Source organism: Alexandromys fortis, unplaced genomic scaffold (genome assembly GCF_014885135.2).
Source record: "Alexandromys fortis isolate MF-2015 unplaced genomic scaffold, M_Fortis_MF-2015_v1.1 scaffold_6, whole genome shotgun sequence".
Taxonomy (NCBI): Eukaryota; Metazoa; Chordata; class Mammalia; order Rodentia; family Cricetidae; genus Alexandromys; species Alexandromys fortis.
The window spans coordinates 11,395,535-11,416,385 of NW_026067902.1; the positions used below are offsets into that span (position 1 = coordinate 11,395,535).

The window sequence follows — 20,851 nt, forward strand, 5'->3', positions numbered from 1 at the left end:
TTGGCCCATTTTATTGGATAGAAAATTAGGTAGGCGGAGTAGACAGAGGAGAATGCTGGGAAAAAGAAGCTGTGTGAGGAGTCGCCATGGTTCTCCCGCTCCAGACAGACGCAGGTTAAGATCCTCCCTGGTAAGCCAGCTCGTGGGCTACACAGAATATTAGAAATGGGTTAGAACAATATGTAAGAGCTAGCCATAAGGAACTGGAACTATCCGGGCCAGGCAGTGTTTGAAAGAATACAGTTTCCGTGTAATTATTTCTGGGTATAAGCTAGCCATGCCGGCGGCCGGGTGCCGGGGACGCAGCCCCGCCGCTTCTTATTTCAACAAGCCAGGAGATAAAAGTCTGTTTTGGAGAAGAACCATTGTTCAGTTTTATCTAAAACTCATGTTCCTATGGACTTTCCTGTACCTGCAGCAGATGGAAAATTTGTTTCCTTTCTTATCTATTTAAGAGAGAAAACCAGCAAAAGAAGCAAACAAAATCATCCTATCACAGGCTGCTGTTATCTTCTGCTTTTGAAACATCAGTGTAGAGGCTCGTGCAAAAATGCCACACGGCTGGCTCACGTGGGTGCTCCCGTGTCAGAAGGGAGAGCTAGAGGTGAGGTGCCGTGTCTCTGCCTCTTTCCTCTTTCACGGTTGCCCAGGGGTATCCACCACGAGGGAACGCGCTGCTTCGGGCTGCCGCACTGGATCAGTAAGGAGGAAGAATGCAATTCTTTCAACCTTACAGAGAAAGAACAAAACGAAACACCCACACACTGGGGAAACTGTTCCCCACTGCGTAGGTGGTGGGGCCCCAAGAGCTGTTATCTGCAAAGGGCACTTTTCGGGGTTACCCAGTTGTCACACTGTGTGGATTCCACCCAAAACCTCAAGCTAAACAATGGGAAATAAGCATCAAAGAGACAATTTTCCACTCTGTACAAAAGTGACTTGACTTTATAAAAATAAATGAAGGCACCATGGTAATAAGTGGACTGTGAGCAAGTCCCGTTGCTAAATGTCCATCAGCCATGGCAGCTGTTCTTCCTGCTTTGCACATTTATAGTATCCGAATATGGCTACATTATCCTCCGCTTCCCCACACCTCAGCACCAACCCTATGTGGCATATCACATGTACCCCTGTGCCATATAAACAGGTCTGGAATGATGGATACAAAGGGATAGATGCAGAAGTAGATGTGGATGGTGTGTGTGTGTGTGTGTGTGTGTGTGTGTACATGCACATGTGTAGTAGTGACTACACATGTGCATGAATGTGAAAGTCTATGTGCACACATGCATGTCTGTGTGCTGTGGGGGATATTTTTCATCCTGAACAGCATCCTCTTTTTAATGGGACAGATTTAACAGCTGGAGCACCCCTGGATGCTTTGCGGCCTCAAGCACCTTAATTATCATGCAAGGTCCCCTCCTGCTCTGGAAGAGCTCTGTCCCCACTTCTGTCCACAGCAGCCTGAGAAATGCTTGCTCATCAAGGTTACATGATTTTCCTGACTCCTTCATTTCCTCCTCTCACCCATTGCTGTACGGAGAAGCCATTCCTCCTCATTTGTCACTCTGGAACCACGTTTGCCTTTTCCTGATTCTCGAATCCATCTCCATCCACTGCAGAGGTCGATCGGGGTTTTCCTCATCTTCCTCGCTCTTGCGCTGGCCTTTCTATGGGAATTTTTAAAAAGGTCTGGTGATAAGACCCAAACCTTGCCCTCACAGTTTTCCTGTCCACACAAAGAAGACCCAAGAAACTCTCACTCCAGTCTCTGGGTTCTGCTAAAACATAACAATGAAATTCTCCATCCCAACTGTTTCTGAAGGAACCGGAACTGTGTGGACTTGATACAACTCCATTTCACATAGCAATGACAAGGAAACAGTATGAACAGTCTTCAAAACAATTAACTTGAGTATTGCCATGTAATTAGGACTCTAATTCTGATATAAGTCCAAAAGGAGTAGAAGCAAGGACAAGACATTCATGTGCTGTATTTATAACATCAACATCCCTTGTAACTAAAAGGTAGACACAGCCCATGAGTGCACTGATGGGCGAATGTGTCTTAAGGGCACGGCGAGAGGCATCTCATCAGCTGTGACAACCCAGCTGTGCTGATGAGGGAACGGCATGCTCTTTCAGGACAGTGTTTCTATGTGTGTGCACACCATCCAAACACTGTGCACACACCAGACTCGGGAAACACACAGGCGGAAGATAGGGTTTGGGACTTGTTACTCCAAAATATGGCCCTTTGGCATGAGAAGATCGCAGAAGAGAAGATCACCAAAACAGATCGCAAGACTCTTCAGAGCACCCTCCCAATTCGCAAAGGAGCATCCTGACCTCTGAAGGCACCAGAGCACAGAGAAGATCTGAGCAAAAAAAAGGTCCATCATTTTATCCACACTAGAGCAGTGGTTCTCAACTGTCCTAATGCTGCGACCCTTTAATACAGTTCCTCATGTTGGGGTGGCCCCCTAATCATAAATTATTTCATTGCTACTTCATAGCTGTAATTCTGCTATTGTTATGAATTGTAATATAAATATCTGATGTGCAGGATATCTGATATGCAACCCCAAAAGGGATAGGGACCCCAGGATAAGAACCACTGCCCCAGCGCCTGTCTAATCATGCTTCTTCACTTTAGGTCTTTGTTTCCTTATAAAACCTCCTACTCGTGTAAAACATTCTGAATGAACGTGTACATCAGCCTCTCATTACCTGCCTTTTGTTATGTGACCTCAGCCATAAGCTTATGTGACAGGCAAGGGGAAAATATCGCTTTACCCCCTGCACGGCCATGAACCTGTCTGGGGGCAGCCTTCATCCACCTGCTCCAGACATGTCTCCCCAAACACCTTCCTTCTCATACATGAACTCCGAGAAGTTCAAGTCCACTCCTGCCCTCTTCCTGTTCCTACCTGTTCTGTTTGTCAGCAGCTGGCTGAGTCTCACACTTAGATCAAAACTGAACATACAACTTGTAACAACTATCTTCAGGATGAAAATTTGTCCCGACGCCTGGTATTCTTTTGAGTTGTTTGCAGAGAGATGAGCAGATTAACCTGAGCTGCCCGCCTTTGATCCGAGGGTGGCGCTTTGGGGAAGCGGTGAACACAGCGTGCATGAGAACAGGAAGACACTGCTTATCAACCCTTCGTGTTAATTCATTCAGCACAGTAAGTCTTGGTGCATACACACAAGAGAGATGATTCTAGAAGCAAACATTCACAGGACAAGGCTACAATGATGGCACTAGAAAATAATGCTTTGTTCTCATGGACATGGTGCGATTGGCAGCAGGGTGGATATCATGAAGCGAGACAAAAATCGAGGCCCTTTGCCTCTGCCAAAGGCAGGAAGGCAGGAAGGAGAGAGGCGTGGTGGGCAAGGAAAGAGCTCTACAAACAGGCCTGGCCTGGCCTCACAGGTAAAAACCCCCTCACTCTGATTCTCAGACTCAGGCTCAACACGCTACACACAAATCACATCTGTGCCCTACCGTCGAGCTTCTCGAGTTCATGTCATTCAGAAAATGTTGTTGGGCACAGGGGTCACACTTGTGATCTTAGAACTTTGGAAGCAGAGGCAGGAGGATCATAAAACAACAAGCCAAGCTGAACCACCAAGGAGACTGTCTGTAAACAACACTAACGGCAGAACTGAGTACCTTGGTACCATCCTATGATCCCAGTGTTAGGGAGGCTGAGGCAGGACTGAAAGGTTGAGGCCAGCTTGCAACGCATAAGCAAAAACTAAAACCGTTCCTCCTCCACCACCACCACACATTCCTCCAAACAGCAATTGCAATTGTACCATCTCCAACATGGAAAAACAGCCACCAAAAAAGAAACCAAAACAGAACACAAACCTCAAAATTCTTCAGGACCTAAGAAAACCAAAACCTCTAAACCACAAGCCCATTTCTTTTTAAAAAGACTTTAAAGCTTTACCTGTGGCTATAGCGGATGGCTATCGTCAGTCCAAGCTGCAATTAAGAAAAAAGAGGAAAAATACAAATTAAATAATATAAAGGACATGCTGAAATCACAAGAAAATTAGCTCAATATGGTCAATTATTTTTAAACATTTCCTAATGTCTGGGGCTGGAGAGATGGCTCAGCCATTAAAGGATAGGCTCACAACCAAAATATAAGAGTACTGGCTGCTCTTGCAGAGGTCCCAGCACCAACATGGTGGCTCACAACCAGTTGTAACTTCAGAGACAGGACATTTGCTGTCCTTTTCTGGCCTCTGTAGGCAGTAGGCACATACATGATGCACATACATACATAAGCAGACAAACCTTCATACACATAATAAAAGTAAATCTTAAAACATTTCCTAACAGGCCTTGTTGTTTCACAGCCATTTCTAATGATAGCGCCTTGATTTCAACTTTGCTTTGAAAGGATCATGATATTTTGAAAAGGTCTTTAGACAGCCAAGGGTATTTCATCATGGATCAGACAGAAAGCATCCTTAGTTGGGAGCAACTTGCAGGTCAGGGCTCTTGGGACAGCAGTAGAAGGATGGGGTGTCAACATGCAGCCATTACCAAGGTTTGCATTGGTACAGCAAAGCCAAGAGTGGGCCCCCCCAGTCACCCCTTTCACAGGAGCATCATGTAGACTCTAGACCACCAAGGGATTAGACACCTGGGCCAGAGGTTTCCTGGGGATTCACTTAGCATTTAAGGCTATCCCATCATCTCAAGGCCGGTCAAGTCACATTCTAAAGACTGTAGGGAAACCAAGCCCCAAATGGAAATGAAACTTCAGGGAATGGTACATGTGACAGCTGGATGCAGCAGCGACAAGAGGCTGAAATGAAGCTGTGATGTCCTCTTTACCTGCAGCAGTATCATGGAAACCTCTCAAGCATACATGGTCACAACCATAAGGTCAAAATCATAAGGCATGAGCCCAGGCCATTTCACACACGGTGAACAGTGAATGACAAGACAGTCAGGTTAGCGGATTGAGCTCAGCTGCAACAGCAAGTTACTGAGACCCTTGATGCCAGTTTCCTAGTTTTAAAATGGTCAGAACCATTGTTTCCTCTTAAGAATAACGTTAGGATGAAGATGTTTTCTACATTTGTGTTCATAGCAGTATAACTGCATGACAAACACAGAAAACGCTACCAATATTAACTACTGTATGAGTACTATAGTCGATGCCTATCTATGAAAATGTTAGTATATTCCAAAACTTAGTTTTCGATTTGTTTTTAGAACTTTGGAAGTGCTTCATTATAGAAAAGATGTAATCAATGTCCAGTGAATCTATGTAAGTCTCATGAGCCCTCTTATGCCCAGCCACGGCATTAGCCATTAAAGAAGCTCACAGCAACTAAGAATCTAAGTACCACCTATAATATTGCTTCTGTCTGAAAGCCTAAGCTGTACCTTAAGATCCCAAATACCATTCATGCTTCCTTGCTATCCCCCAACAGAGATGGAAAGAGGGTGACAGATGACATGGCCATGATACCACATTTGGTGCAAGATGGCAGTAGGGACTCCAGGCCGTGGAATTATAGAAAGAGTGAGGAACAGAGAGTGAGAAAGAGAGCAAACTGAGGTAACTGAGGCAAGAAAGCCCAATTGCTGTCCAGATGACCATGTTACAGAATCCCCTGGATACTGTTGGAATGCACAGCTCCAGAATAATTCAGAACAACACTGCAGTTATCCAAAATACAGACCCAGTCAGGGCAAAACATCAGCACACCCAGGAAAAGTAGGCCTAAGTTTACACACACACACAAAATGCATGCAGGGACAAAGAAGATGGTTCAGTTGATAAAGAGTTTGTCTTGCAAGCAGAAGGACTTGGGTTGAATACCCCATTTAAAGCCACACTAAAAGTACTGGATATGGTAGCAGGCCCTTGTAACCCTCACATCAGGAAGAAGCAGGCAGGCAGATTTCCGGGACTCTATGATCAGTCTGCCAGGCCTACATGGTGAGTTCCAGGTCTGAGAAAGACCCTGCCAGGTAGGTAGGTAGATAGATAGATAGATAGATAGATAGAACAGGTGAACAGCACCTGTCTCCTGACCTCCACACACATGCACGTCCCCCGACAAATATGCATGCACACATATATGAACATGCATACACAAAGAGTATATAAATGTGTGTGCATGAAATATTAAAAACCAGGATGATCTTATATTACATTTAACTGAATTTACTCCATTATCTATCGCAGCTAAACCTGTCGTGTATTTTCTTTAAGGCCTTGGGGACCATTAAGAGCGCACAGAACACAGAGGAAATGACTGGGAAAAAATGAGAAGCCGCGACTGCAGCCAAGGTGGGGATGAGCAACTTACAGACTCCACACACTGGGTCACATTATATTTCCTGTGGTTAAAGACTTCTGGCTTGCAGTTCAGCTAATTATAAGATAATTTTGCTGGCTGAATATTTTGATAAGCTTTGGAGCAAAGTTTAATTGGTGGCTGCTCTACAGTAGAAAGATAAGCCCTTGCTGGGAGCACAGAGGAAACAGGGAGGGAGGGACAAGGAGGGAAAGAAAGCGGGAAGCTACTCCAGGGCAGTTGTGCTGGTGAAAGGGGCGGGGCAGAACTGCTGTAGAGGCAGACCAGAGAATTCAAGCATTTCCCTTCTCTCTCCCAGCTTCAGAGTCTAATGTGTTTTGTTGTCATTTTCAGAAGGACAATTTTATTAAAGAAGAAAATCTGAGCCCTGAATACTCCAATAGACAGGGCTGGCACATACCCAAGGCTGGCCCGGTCACTGATCCCTACACACCACTGTGAACAATCAGTGTTAGGGACCGAAATGATGGGACACAGGAAAGAGCCCTGTGGCTCAGTGGGTACTAATTCAGTGTTGATGAGGATGGGGCATATCATAGTTGTTCTACACAGAGAATGTACTGGTTCCAGTCAGGCAGTCCTGGGAAGGAACAGGAAGAGAGCAGACAATCTCTAGAAGGTCTAGTTTGGAAGTCCAGGTCAGAACAGGCCAATGAGGCAAAGTAGGCAAAAAGCTACGCGAGGAGACTGCTTATGCCTGCTCTCTGGTTTCCTCCGGGGAAAGCAAGCGAGGAGAAACAGCTCTAAGCTTTCCATACCAGAGAGAACACCACATAAAGGCAGCTGTGCAACTTGCTGAGAAGCGAGCCAGATGCCCCATTCCCTCAGCCTTAGGAGCCACCATTGGCCAGTCCAGCTTCTGGGGCCACTGGCTCTGTTTAGATGCACCAGGACTCAGAAATTCTTTAAGCAAGTTGCATGCTTCTCATGCACTCACACACACACATGCATTAGTATGCATATGGACACATCCATTCATATTCATGTACACACATGTATATACCCTCACACATATCTTCACAGTATACACACACACACACACGTCCACATGCTTGCTCAAATGTGTATATGTGTGAATGCATGTGTTTGCACAGATGCTACATACACATGTGGGCAAGAACCATCACGTGTACCTACATTCGTATACATATATATACATACATATATGCATATATATCAATATGCCTGGATACACTTTGGCATTCAGAAAGGTTGCTGGAGCCCCTGAGACAAGGGGATGCCTCAGACAATTGGCCCTTTTGTTCCTGGTCTCAGCAGGGGCCTAGAGGAGAAAGGGGAGGGAGGTCTGTGGGTTGCCCCCCTGACCCTGGCCCAGCCGGACTGAGGCTCGGGGACATGGAGGTCAGCAGAAGTTTTGTGCTGGCCTCCCTGGGGAGTAGCCCCTCAGGACAAGCTGTAAGTACTGCCAGAACCCTCATCACAAACTCTTTTCACAGTGCTTCTCTCTTAGAGTTACACAATTTGTTGGTAACAAAATTAAATCACATTCTAATGGCAAGGAAAGAGTAACTTAAACATTTTTCAAAGCCCCCACCAGCTATGCAAACCTTTTCCCTTCTGTCTCCATCTGAAATCCTCCTCCTTGGAACACAGACAGCTGTTTTGTATCAAGGCTGGGGTTTCTGTATGACCCAGGGAGCTCAGACAACAGGCAGCCCTTCCTGCATTAAAGGGTAATCTGAGAATAATTTGCCATAAAACACCCAGCAGTGCTCCAGCTGTGGCCAGATAGACCCTGTAAAGCACCATGCAGACAACGTGGTCCTTGTAAAATAATAATTTATAAAATCACATTTTAAAAACACACTATAATTTTTAGGAAGAGAAAAGAGAGGAAGAGGGAGAAATGGTTTAAATTATCACAGAAGGTGCTGGGGAGATTTCCTTCCAAGTCCATGGATTACCAGGAAGTGGTTGTTCCAAAAACCCTCTCCCCCACAGTCCTGGTACACACAGCTGACAGGTGGAAAAGGAAACGCCAGTAAACCCCAGAGTCACTCAACCCAGTGGAAGGTGTTCCAAGTCTAGAACCTTCTAAACCAGTGACAGTGCCTGAGCTGAAGGAGCCATGACCAGCAGCTTGGCCCTTCCTCGGGGGCAGCTACAATCTCTAACCCAGAGCTCCCAACTTATTAAGAAGAGCTGATACTAGGGAATTTATCATGAAAATGCCTGAGTTTTAAAATAATTTAAATAATTTCACTGGACACATCTCTACACTGCCAACCCTCCAGAAAGAGAGAGAGAGAGAACACCACTCACAGAGTCATAGCATAGAGACACAGGCACAGCGCAGAGACAGTCACAGCAGAGACAGTCACAGCGCAGAGACAGTCACAGCGCAGAGACAGTCACAGCAGAGACAGTCACAGCGCAGAGACAGTCACAGCAGAGACAGCCACTAATGCAGTCACAGCACACAGAAAGAGAGGCTCACCCAGAGTCACAGCAGAAAGAGAGAGTACCACCTACAGAGTGTTGCATCATGGGCAGGGTAGTACTTATGGTCATGGCATGGAATGACTCTCTTATAAGCAGGGGCCATAGCATGAGGAGATGGCACGAACAATTGTGGTATAGACAGGCCCTCCCATAAACAGCCTCAATGTAGGTAGCTTTCCACATGGAGCCATGACATGTTAATAGCTAAGATGGCTGGGCGTGGAGAAAATGGTCCACAGAGCGGATTCCTTTAACCCCTTTGCTGCTCTCCTGAAGGCTTCCTCCTGAGAAGCCAGGGCCTCCAATGCTACCCTAGCACCCTCTCAGGCTGGTCCTTCACATAGGTCCCCTCAGCCTCTGCCTAACTCTCAAACCCTCCACAACTCACTACACCTCTGCCCCCTTCCCTCCTCCCCTCCCCCCTCCTGCTTCCTTGGGCTCTTCCTACTTCCTTTGATAGATAACTGAGCTGAGATAGAAACCACTCCAGGTGAAAAGGCAGGAGCTTTGGGGACAAGTCCCTTGACCTTTATTGCTGATTCCTTACTGTGAAATGTGGTCCACGTTCCCTGTTTCCTAGAGATCATTTACGCAGATTAATTTAAACGTTAAGTATCAGCCTGCCCGAGGAACTCATGAGAAATGCAAAGTCTTAAGCCCTAGCCCACTGACTCAGGAACTCTGGTGTTTTCTCGGGTCCTCCAGGGGTCAAGTTTGATGATGTGATGATGTATGGAAAGATCTCAGCCTCACGCTTAGCACGGATGAGTCGGCACCGACTGCCAGGTGCTGGTGATGGAAATGATGCTAAGAGCTCAGAGCTCAGAGTGAAACGGCTCCCATCTGTGCCCTTTAAATGGCATTTCAGTGTCCTAAATTCAACTTCAAGACTGAAGTCACTGTGAACTCAGGCCTTGTAGTGCTGGCAGGAACCCAGCCATTCAGCAGGGAGAGGTGTTACCAAGCGAGGATGGCCTCATAGCCCCTGGACTGCAGCCCTCACCTCTATTTTGTTATTTCTACCAACAGGAGACGACAGACAGCAAGGCAGGATGGGAGAAGAGTAGCAATGACACTGTCATTAGTGAACCTATTTCATGATGCTATCTAGCCCTGATTCCTGGAAATTAACGTTTCAGAGAGTGGAAGAACATCGCACAGCTGTGCTCAGGAAAAGAACCGCATACATGTGTCTGTGCGTGCACGTGTGTTTGTGCATATGTGCACGTGGTGTATGTGTGTGATAAGTAAACATTTATTCAACTTTTAAAAACCCCAGTAACTTGTCTCTGGAACTTTGAAAGGCAGGTGTCAAAGGCCAGTGGGAAAATTGACGGTGGCTAACAGGAATGGCCCTGAAACACAAAAGCTGGCCATTCAGTTAACCTAAGAAACAGGCTGTTGTATGTCCTCAGGCGCAAACCAACTGAAGATCAGGGATACAAACACCTCAATTCCTCGCTCTCCTGCCCCACGCCCTGAACTGGAATCAAGTTCCACCTTCTAAATTAAAGGCTGCAGCTCTTCTCTGGGGGCACGAGAGCCATTCTCACGGCCACCCTGGCTTGGCAAAGGCCTGAGGATCGCCACCGGCCTGGATGATCTCAGCAGTGAGATGTGCTGACACTCCATGTTGGCATGGGGTTAGGAGGCCGAGAGCTAAGCATGACAATGTTGACTGTCGACTTGACAGCATCCGGAGTCACCTGGAGACAGCCTCCTGGCACACCTGTGGGGGTTATTTAGGTTAGGTGTGCCTGGTAGGAATTGTCTTGATTTGGCTGAGGTGGGAAGAATCCCCGTAAACAAGGGCAGCCTGGCAACATGGTTCCCTGGACTTGGGGCTGGGGCTATGTAACAGGTAGAAGCCAGCTGAGCACAAGTGTTCATAATGCTCTGCTTCCTAAATGTGGGGCAGTGGGCAGGTGCCTTGACACCCCGCAGCTTTGACTTCCTGCCATGTGGACTGTACCCTCAAACTGTGAGCCCCAATAAGCCTGAATAAGCCTTTTCCTTTGACTTGCTTTTGTTAAGGTATTTTATTACCACCACCTGAAAAGTAACTTAAAAAAAAACCACTTAGCAAATAAAAATCCCAGATGGTATAAAAGGAAAAGGCGCTATACAAAGAAGTATGACTACCAAACATATAGGATCACTACCCCCCACCTCACACACTCGGAAAGAGAAACCTAAAGTGCACATTGAGCAATAAGTCGGTATGAGTAGGTAATAGCCCATGTCCAGAGTATTCCCCAAGCCCCAGTCCAGGGTTTCCTAAACATGTAAACAAATATTCAGCCTCCCCCTGTCTCCATTTTCCCAGTCTGCCAGGGGAGGATGCCCTTCACCTGCGGATTTCCCGAGAAGGATGAGAACGTGGTGCTGGAGATAGTATGAAAGATGCTGAAGGTGTGCGAACAAAGAAGGAACAAAAGTTTCTCACCCCTGCATAAGATGGAGGAAAATGCAAAGGGAGATACTTTTCTTTCCAAAGAGACCATTTATTATTTCTGATTTAAAAAAAAAAAAGCCAAACCGGAAAGAGGTGATTAAATAAAACCACCGAGCTCTAAGAGAACAGCTGAGCCTGTCACTATCCTCCAGCATCAGGATGCCTCGCCCCACGTGGCTGAGCACCCTGGGGCAAGTGCTCAAACTTCTGCAGCTCCAGCTCCTCCTTAGCATTCTTTTGTTCACACCTTCCTGCCCTTAACGCCCAGAAGCTCAGCCCTGGTCTCCAGGCCACCACACAGGAGGCAGAAGCTGGACCACTCCTAGGAAAATGAATGCCTTTCAGGGTTCCAAGAAAAGTCTCCACTGTGACCGGAGGCCCAGCATTTATCTACCATGGCCTCAAAGCACTGTAGAAAGCACAGGACATCTCACATAGGCTTGTCTTCTTATGCTGGAAAGAGCACAATGTCTATCACCCATGTAAAAAGCCAGGGGAAGCAGCACTGGGGAGGCAGAGGCAGGGGGTTCCCTTGAGATTGCTGCCCAGTATAACAAACCAGTTTGTGAGTTCTAGGTTTTTACACAAATAATTTGATAACATGAGCTAAAGGAAAGCCTGCATAGGTGGACGAATCTTAAAGTGCTATGTTACGGTGACAGGAGCTAACGCTGGAAGGCCACTTGTAGTGTAGCTCTATCAGCAGGACATTCTGGAAGCGGCAGCTCGGTGGACATAGGAAATAGGTCCAGGTTGAAAGGGTTTAGAGAAGAAAGAAGATTGACTAGGAGAAGTGCACGGCCTTTGGGACTGGCGAAGCTACATCACAGACCTACGAAGGAAACTTACAACACAGAGAGAAAGTGAAATGTAAGCAACTGAAAACACAAGTCGACAAAACGTGGGATGGTGAGGAGAGTCCAGAAGAAATGCAGATCATGAAAGAGCCAAGAGCACAGGACAACCTAACTGAGAGGCAGGGCAGAGCAGGGTGGGCTAAGGGAACTGCAAAGCCAAGCTGTATCTAATACTTCCCATGGGGCCCACAGTTCTGGACCAGCTACCACTACAATGATTGTCTGGAGCCAGGTTTCTCAATGCTGGAGCAGGTAACTCACAAATAAGCCTTAATAGGAATCTAGAATATCTATGTGATAATGATCAGCATTCAGACATAACATGAATTCATGTTTAGCTTAATAGAGCTAAAAGTGAATACATTTATTCACACATAGGCATACACATGCATTTCCCTTGTAGCAACAAAGCCACATAGCACCCAAACCTTGGTTTCTCAAAATGTTCTCCAACAAGAGAAACCAGGGTTCTTTGGCAGAGTGGTTGAGCTTGGGGCAGGGAAAATACAAGATGAGCATGGAGTGCCCTGCAGCACTAGAAAGAAATATCTAACGCACACACACACACACACACTCACACACTCATGCCCAGGTGGAAGAGAAATAAGCCAAATGGATGAATTCCTGGTAGTCATAAGTGAAATAATTTAAACAACAAAATAAAATGAGTAGAATTAGATTCTAACCCACAGCATAAATTAAATATCCATAAATAGGTAATCATACAAAGAAATAACCAAGCCAGATGGGGTAGTACACACCTGTAACCCAAGCCCTATAAAGATGAGAGAAGAGTAGAGTCAAAGTCAGCCTTGACTACATGTGAGTTCAGTCATCCTGGACAACAAGAAACCCTGTCTCAAAAAGCCGAAGCAAGGGGACAAAAAGATGTGACTAAAATAAGTAAGCAAATGAAGGAGAAGAAGCAAATTTTGATGCGGGAGAATTCTAAGTAATTTATGTCGACAGTCCACCCTTATGGAAGAAAAGCATGACTGCCCATGTCTTAAGTATGAGCTGATCGTATGAGAGCAGGGAGTAACGTCAGCCTAGAGAAAGCTGACAGAGACTACCTTAGCCATGCTAAGTCAATGACACCTGACCTGGGGCCGTAGAGAGATGGGCAGGGCAGCTGCTGGGCCCTAGGTTCTGTCGTTTGTATCACCTAGCTTCAAAAGCGCCAGATTCTAAGGCATACCCCAGAGGAGGGGAGCCTCTCTAACTGGGTGAGACTACCACAACCCTGCTGCATACAGTGGTCCAGCTCTCCATGGAACCTGCTCCAGCCTGCTTGATTGCTCCATCTGCAAGTCAGTCCAGTGGTCTGATCTCCTGGCACCTTCATTGATGAATAGAAACTAAGGAAGGAAGAGAAGGGAAAACACCTTGAACAGCTCAAGAGAGATGTCCTCCTTGTATGTGTTTCACTTGGGTCCCTTCAACATTCAAGACAGAAGGACAGAAAACTATGAGAAGCCAACGCTTCCTGCGAAGATTTATGAAATGTCCCCACAGACATATGTTTGAACACTTAGTACCCATCTGGTGCTGCTTGAGGAAACTGTGGAACCTTCGGGGTGGAAGATGTGGTTGAGGAGGTAAGTCACCTTTTAAGGGAGACCTTTGAGAGAGATAGCCAAGACTGACTTCCTGCCCAGGCTCTCTGATTCCAGGTTGGCATTGGACAGGAACAAGTTCTATAAGTCCCCATCACCACAGACCAAGCCTTCGCCTGTATCTTTCCTGCCAGGATGGACCGTATCCTCTAAAATCCTGAGCCAAAGCAAACCTCTCTTACTCAAGCTGCTTTTGTCAGGCATTTTGTCCCTGTCACAGAAAGTCACTAATATGCCACCCTTCACCACCAGGCCAGGGGTGTTGAGAGTGCAGTGTTAAAGGGCTGCAATTGAAATCACAATTTGGGTAGAATCCAGACATTCCTGCCATACTATTTTCCATACAGATACCTTGGCGTGGCTGGTCAGAGAGATTTAAACATCAGGGCCCTACATTAGGTGTTTCTGACCATACGCTGGGTACCCAACAGAAGGGAGAAGGAGGCTTTTATCTCCTGACAGTCTTCCTTTGTTCCATCCCCTCCACACGCCTCTCCCAAGCTCGCCTGATTCAAACCTTCCCAACAGACAGCACTTCCACGCACCCACCCTGGACCTCGTGCAAACTCAAAGGTAAATTTCCAGATCTGGGCCAACACAACCAACCCACTTTCCACTTCTCTCTGCAGGGGAAAAAAAATCCCATTTTCTATTGTGGGGACTGCCATGGACACAGACTAGCCCAAAGCACGCCTCTCGGGACTCCATGTTCAGTAATTCCCATACCTCTCCACGCTTTGCCTGTCGCCCTGTATTCTGACACCTTCAACAGCTGAGCCTTGATAAATGTGCTTTGGATCCTGACTGTCCACAGAGGCCATGTGTTAAAGGCTCCATCCTAACTCGTGATGTTCTTGGGAGGTGGTAGAACCTCTCGGGTGTAGAACCTAGTAGAAGGGAATCAGGTCATTGGAGATATGCTTTGAAGGGTATATTGGCAACATGGCTCCTCCCCATACGCCGTTCCCCATCACTTCCCTGCCACCCTGATCAGAGCAGCTTAGCTCCAGTGAACACTCCTCACCATAATGTATTGTCACCCCACAGGCCCTAACAACAGTACCAACCAGCCATGCATTTGCGTTAAAGCCTCCAAAACCAGGAACCAAAACTAACCTTTCTTCTTGTAAGTTGGTTTTCTCGGGTGCTTTGTTCCCAGCAACAGAGAGCTGACTGAGACGAACATTGTCCTAAGTTTCACCCCAACCTCCTCTCCTTAGACCTTGAGGACAGAAGTTGTCATTTGAGCCACCTTCAACTTTCTTGTCCCACCCTGAAAGTTTCTCTATAGCTCGTCCACTTTCTAGACTGATCCTCCTCCCATCTCTGCTTGCATATCAAGGTCAAGTTTCCACTGGTGTTTAACGTCAGGCATGTGTCTCCAGGACTACAGTGGATGGTTATCAATGTGACAGGACCTAAGATCACCCAAGAGAATGTCCTCTGGCATTCCTACAAGGGACCACTTGGATTAGGTTAGCCTGGGTGAGAAGACCCATGCTGGCTATAGGTGGCACCATCCCTTAGCCTGCATATGTAAAGGGGGAAGCAGGCTGAGCACCAGCGCTCACCACTCTCTGCATCTTGACTGTGGATGTAATGTTCCCAGTTGCCTCAAGCCCCCGTTGCCATGGCTTCCTTGCCATGATGGATTGAAACCCCTCGCACTGTGAGCCTGAATAAAGCCTTCCTCCTGTGAGCTGCTTCTGGCCAGATATTTGGTCACTGCAACAGGAAAAGGAACTCATGCAATGCCTCTCCCAGCAGTCAACTTCCTTCCTCTCTCAGGCAGCAAGGATTTCTCTATGTCTTCTTTTCCCTCGTCACACTCTTTAAAATGCCCGTCTTCAGCAAGCATTCAAATTCCATCTTAGGAACTCCCTTAGCTAAAGACATAGAATACACCCTGGGGTTCAAGCCTCAAGTCCACCCCTCCATTAGAAGCTGTCAGGAAATCAGTATGATCCTATTAAAATCTACAGAGGGACTCCTGAGAGAGGCTCTATTTACCACAAAAAGCTCACCAACCCCCATCAACACCTTCAGGAAAAGGGGATGCTGTATTTCTTTTTGAAAAGAGGCACCTGACATCTTTGGCCTAGTTGTGACCTATTAACTAGACAATTCGCAAGGTCACGGGTAACCATAGGGACACGCCAAAGGAAAAGTCATCCTTAAACCTAATTGCTCCCCTTATTTCTCTAAAAGACTTTCAAAGAGGACGCCAGGCACAGTACACCTTCCACTAAGCATGCCCAAGGACGATGCAGCTGTGACAAAGCTGTCCTTTAAACCGTGGGCAAATATCATACATCCGTCTTGCTTTGCTGAAGAGATAGGGTCTTTTTAAGGAAGTCCGGGGCGTGGGTTGCAGCAAGGCTGGGATGAGATGGGAAACATAGGAAAGAGAAACTGCTGCCGTGAGCTGGCCCCCGAGAGCCTCACACCACCGCAGCTGCTCAGCCAAGCATGGAAAGTGGGGCATTATCCTCACAACACTGATTAGACAAGGAAATGAGATATGCAAATAGTTTTTAAAAGTCGACTCGCTCCAGCATTATTACCAGATGAAAGTTCACAAAGAAAGCATGACTTGATAGGCTCAGCATGGAGCTAATGCCCTTGACTCTGACTACCTGACTTGGAAGATCCCTGAAAACAAAAATCAAGTTCAAGGACTGGGCCACACAATCGCAGAGATAGGCATGATGAAATTTTTAAAATATTGAATGGGTCAGTACAGTCCAAAAGTCAAAGAAGCTGTTATCCAAGGAAGAAACATATATGTTTCTAGAAACACAAGATATATGTTCAGAGTCCTGCTGTAGCAAAGCCTTAATACATTGACAAGAAGAAGATTATTTTGTTTTGTTTGTGTGGGGGCTGAGAGGGAGGGGTGTTAGTTTGGTTGTTTGATTGGTTGGTTTTGTTTTGCTTTTCTAGAGAGAAAGAGTCTCTCTATGTAGTTCTAACTATCCTAGAGTTCACTATGTAGACCAGGCTGGCCTCAAACCCACAGAGATCCTCCTACCTCTGCCTCCTGGGTATGAGGATTAAAGTCATGTACCACCATGTCCAGCTAAAAAATAAAAAAGTTTGCAGAGACTGAAATCACTGAAGGACAGAGCTAGTTACAACAATCCACTGCCAAGCCGCCTCACCTCCCAGAGCCCCTTGTCTTCCAGGGTGGGACCACAGTGGTCACGGAGTAAGAACTTGTGTACAGAGGAGTGCAGCCCACTGTAGATGACCGCATGTATAGCTCCCTTCCTCCTCCTGGACTTCCTTAGCACAGAGATGCTGTGATGGGCTACTGAAGGCCTCCTGTGTGCCTGGTCTTATGTGATGCTCCCACCCACCCACACATCTTCTGACAGAAATACAGAGTTCGCATCAGGGACTGGAATAAGCGAAGCACTTTGAGTTTTCTGTAAAGGAAGGTTCTCCACAGGAGAGAGAGGTTTCCTGGAGACACAACATCCACCTACATAGAAACAGTGGCTAAGAAAGGAAACATTAGCATCATGGGCAGAAGGATCAGCCTGTGCCGAGCCCATAGGTGACAAAGCCTGTCATCTGTCAGCTTGTTTGAGAAGCTGAAACAAGTTCTGTGTTGTTGAGGTTTGGGATCAATTTCTCTCACTCAGGTATAATTCCCCTTAGCCCAGCTGCTCCAAAGTTTGGCCTGAACTGCATTATGAAGCTGTAATTCTATTACACAGAGTCTTCAGAGAACAAGAGGTTGTCCCTAGGCTATGTGTCATCAGCCCAGAATAGCAATTCAGTCACACTGACAATGTCGTCAGGCCCAGGAGGCTCACCCGTGAGCAATCTGAAAGGGTAGCCAAGGAATAAGTGAGCACCACAGGAAATAAACACAAATGTCTGCTTGTGTACACACTGGCCAGACTGAAATGCCTCGGGGCAAACTAGACCCAAGATTATAGCACAGCTCTGGATGGCACACAGGACAATGGAAGTATTTTGTTTGTTTTTCTAAAAATTTAATTTAGGATTCTAGGACTCTTAATACATTTCAAATGCCCCTGCATAAGGGTTGAGAATGTAGCTCAGTGTTACTGTTCACAACTAAAATGTCATGAGGCCCTGGGTTCCATCCTTAAATAAATAAATAATAAATGATGTATTAGTAAATAATAAATAGAAGGCCACCAAATGTCTCAAGTATGAAATAATAAATAATATTAATTAATAAATGATAAATAAATAAAAAGCCACCAAATGACCCAAACCAGATCCCCATAACATTATGATCTGAACTGATCAATTCTCAGTCAGAAGAAACTCCTCCTTCATTTCTACAGTGAGTCATTCATCTGTCCATCATTTGTTCACAGTTTATTTACTAGTCACTAAGGATCAAGTCTTGATCTCAGTTCAGAAGGGGCAATGGTAACCAAGAAAAGACAAGATTTGTTCTCTTGCTTAAATTCTTTGGTGAGGTAAGTCACTAAAGGACAGGCTGAGTAAAGGGTGAAGAAGGGCCCGTTGAACATCTAAGAAAATGTCTCTGCTTCTGAGGGTGAGAAGATATCCTTCTCTCTAACTCCCTCTCTAACAAGTTCAAGTCTCACAGTCACGAAACCCAGAAGGGCCCCTCCTCGCTCCATCACTCCAGTGACCTGAGGTCTTTTCCTCTTCCTAGTGTTTATACATTCACGATGGGTCATGTCCTCTTCAGATCATTATGGCTGCCCCAGTCATCAACACTTTGTTCTCCCATTCGTTAGCCAGCTTAGGACAGTCACACAATGTAAGTCTCATCTGGGCTATGGCTGTGCACGCCTTTAATCCCAGCACGTGGGAGGCAGAGCAGGTGGATCTCTGAGCTCAAGGCCAGCCTGGTCTACAGAAAGTGACTTCTAGGACATTCTGGGCTACAAAAAGAAACCCTGTCTCAAAAAATGAAACAAAACAAAATAAATGTAAATCTCCTCACACCTTTCTCGTGCATTCGAGCCTCCCTGCAGCCTCCCCACCATCCATCTACTCTCAAGGATCCCATGGAAACTTAGGTTGTGATAATTCCTGTGTGGCACCCAACTGGAGCACACTCTTCACCTACTCTGTGACTTTGTGCATTCTCCTAGGCCTGGAATGCCCTTCCATTGCTGTGTTAGCTAACTAGCTTCTACCTGGGTGTCAAAACTCAGTGTAAGGTCTTTGGGGATCCCCTGAGTGGTCAAAGCTAACCTTGGTGGCAACTGCTCATGCTAGCATTTCTGCCACACTGACTGGAGCTGCTGGTCTCTCTGTTTCTCAGCCTTCTTATTTCCCTGGTCAACTCCACTGGTGTTAGAGAAAAAAGATAATCCAGGTGGCCAAACTCTACACTTCAGCCAGCAGTTACATCTAGAAAACAACAGGCTTAAAGAAAATAGACAACAGGAAGGGCTCTTACAAAGTGAAAAATAATCGTGCAAATAAAACTAAAATTGAAAGATGATTCCTACAGAACAACCCTGTCGGGATATGAGAGGGCATAAACGAGAGAGGTGATCAGACAAAAATGTCCTAACCTCCAAATAAGAGAGTTCTGAGTAGAGAGAAAAGCTCCGCAGAATGAAAGGAGACATAGTTTTAAAATTCAAAGGGCCTACCCCATGCCACACAGGATGAATGAGAATCCAAACCTAGATACATCACTAAGAAATCCCCACACTCAAGGCTTAAGACAAACAGTTCACAGAGAAAAAGTGCAGATAGGTACACCACAGGGAGACACAGGGTTTCCCACAGACAGACTGGGTACAAAATGGTAATGGAGAAACATCCTTAAAGTTTTTTTTTGGGGGGGGGACGAGGAGTTATTTTCAATTTACAAGTCTCAGTTAAACAATCTGTCATAATAAGGGCAAAATAAAGACCACTAAAAACACATTAAGGAGTCAAAATATTGTCATTTACATGCCCTTCTAGATATTATATATTTTTATAGTAACAAAACTAGAGGAAATCTAACCAAAAGATAAGACAGGACTTAAAAAAAAGGACTAACTACCACTAGAAGTCTATCAAAACAAACAAATAAAAAAGATAAAATGAAGATGTAACTGCTTTTTCTCTCCCAATGAGGAAAAAAGGCAACTGAAAACTACAGGAGAAAACAAAAGTCTTACAAAAATATAATTATGTAAATATCAAGCATTTGTGATTTGATTAATTAATGCAGTGTAAGAGAGTTATTACATTGACTTTGTTGCTAGGACATTGTTCTTCAAATTGCAAAAGTGTTTTGACATTGGAAAGATAGATAGATAGATAGATAGATAGATAGATAGATAGATAGATAGATAGATAGATAGATAGATAGAAAATATGAATATGTGCTTGTATTCTATATAGTTCTATTGTGGACAAATGCATAGCCCTGGCCTTAATAATGTAATTACAAACCAAAAATTAGGTGATAAGTACAGAAGGCAAAAAGCTAATGTTTTAGTTTTCACAATATAAAAATGACTAATATTTCTGCAGGCCACAGTGGGAATGGATAGGATCCTGAAATAGAGTTATTGGGACAGGAAATGGGAGGTTCCAGAATATATGTAAGTGATCTGGTGGTCTTCACAAAAATTAAAAATAATGTAAAAATCAGAAGCTAAAGGAAAAGGCTGAAGTGGGGAATGACATGCGGTTTGTGTTACTGAGCTGAACTCTCATCTCTCACAGCAGTGATGTGGAAATGCCCCAAATTCAAGAAACTTAGAAAAACAAATAATCACAAATTCTCATTTTTGCCTCTCTTATGAGAGCTTTGTGGTGTCTGATTTAAATGACCTAGGATATTTAAAATTTGTCTAATGAAATGTAAACTTTTTGACCTATTAAATTTTATTATAGAATAGGCAGAGAGATTCAAAATCATTACAAAGGATTGCGTTTTTAAAAGCTCCTCTGAACATCTTCCATAAATGCTCATCATAAATGGCCCCTTTCTCTGTGAAGAACAGCAGTATAAAGACTGCCTCAGCCTTGTCGCTCCCTTAACCCTCTTGGCACACAAATGCTTGGGATTAGGGGAAAGTCTTTAAAAAGAAAAGTCAGCATCCACTAAAAATCAATTAGATGGGTAGAAG

At 45.3% G+C, this 20,851-nt stretch overlaps 1 protein-coding gene across 1 annotated transcript in view; it reads right to left on the reverse strand.

The window, feature by feature from the left end:
* Positions 1 to 20,851, reverse strand: part of Acoxl (acyl-CoA oxidase like) — a 258,813-nt gene that overhangs the window by 191,437 nt on the left and 46,525 nt on the right. The window contains exon 9 of the mRNA XM_050134390.1: positions 3,963 to 3,997. Within this exon, the coding sequence (XP_049990347.1) occupies positions 3,963 to 3,997 (35 nt within the window). The remainder of the gene's footprint in view (positions 1 to 3,962; positions 3,998 to 20,851) is intronic.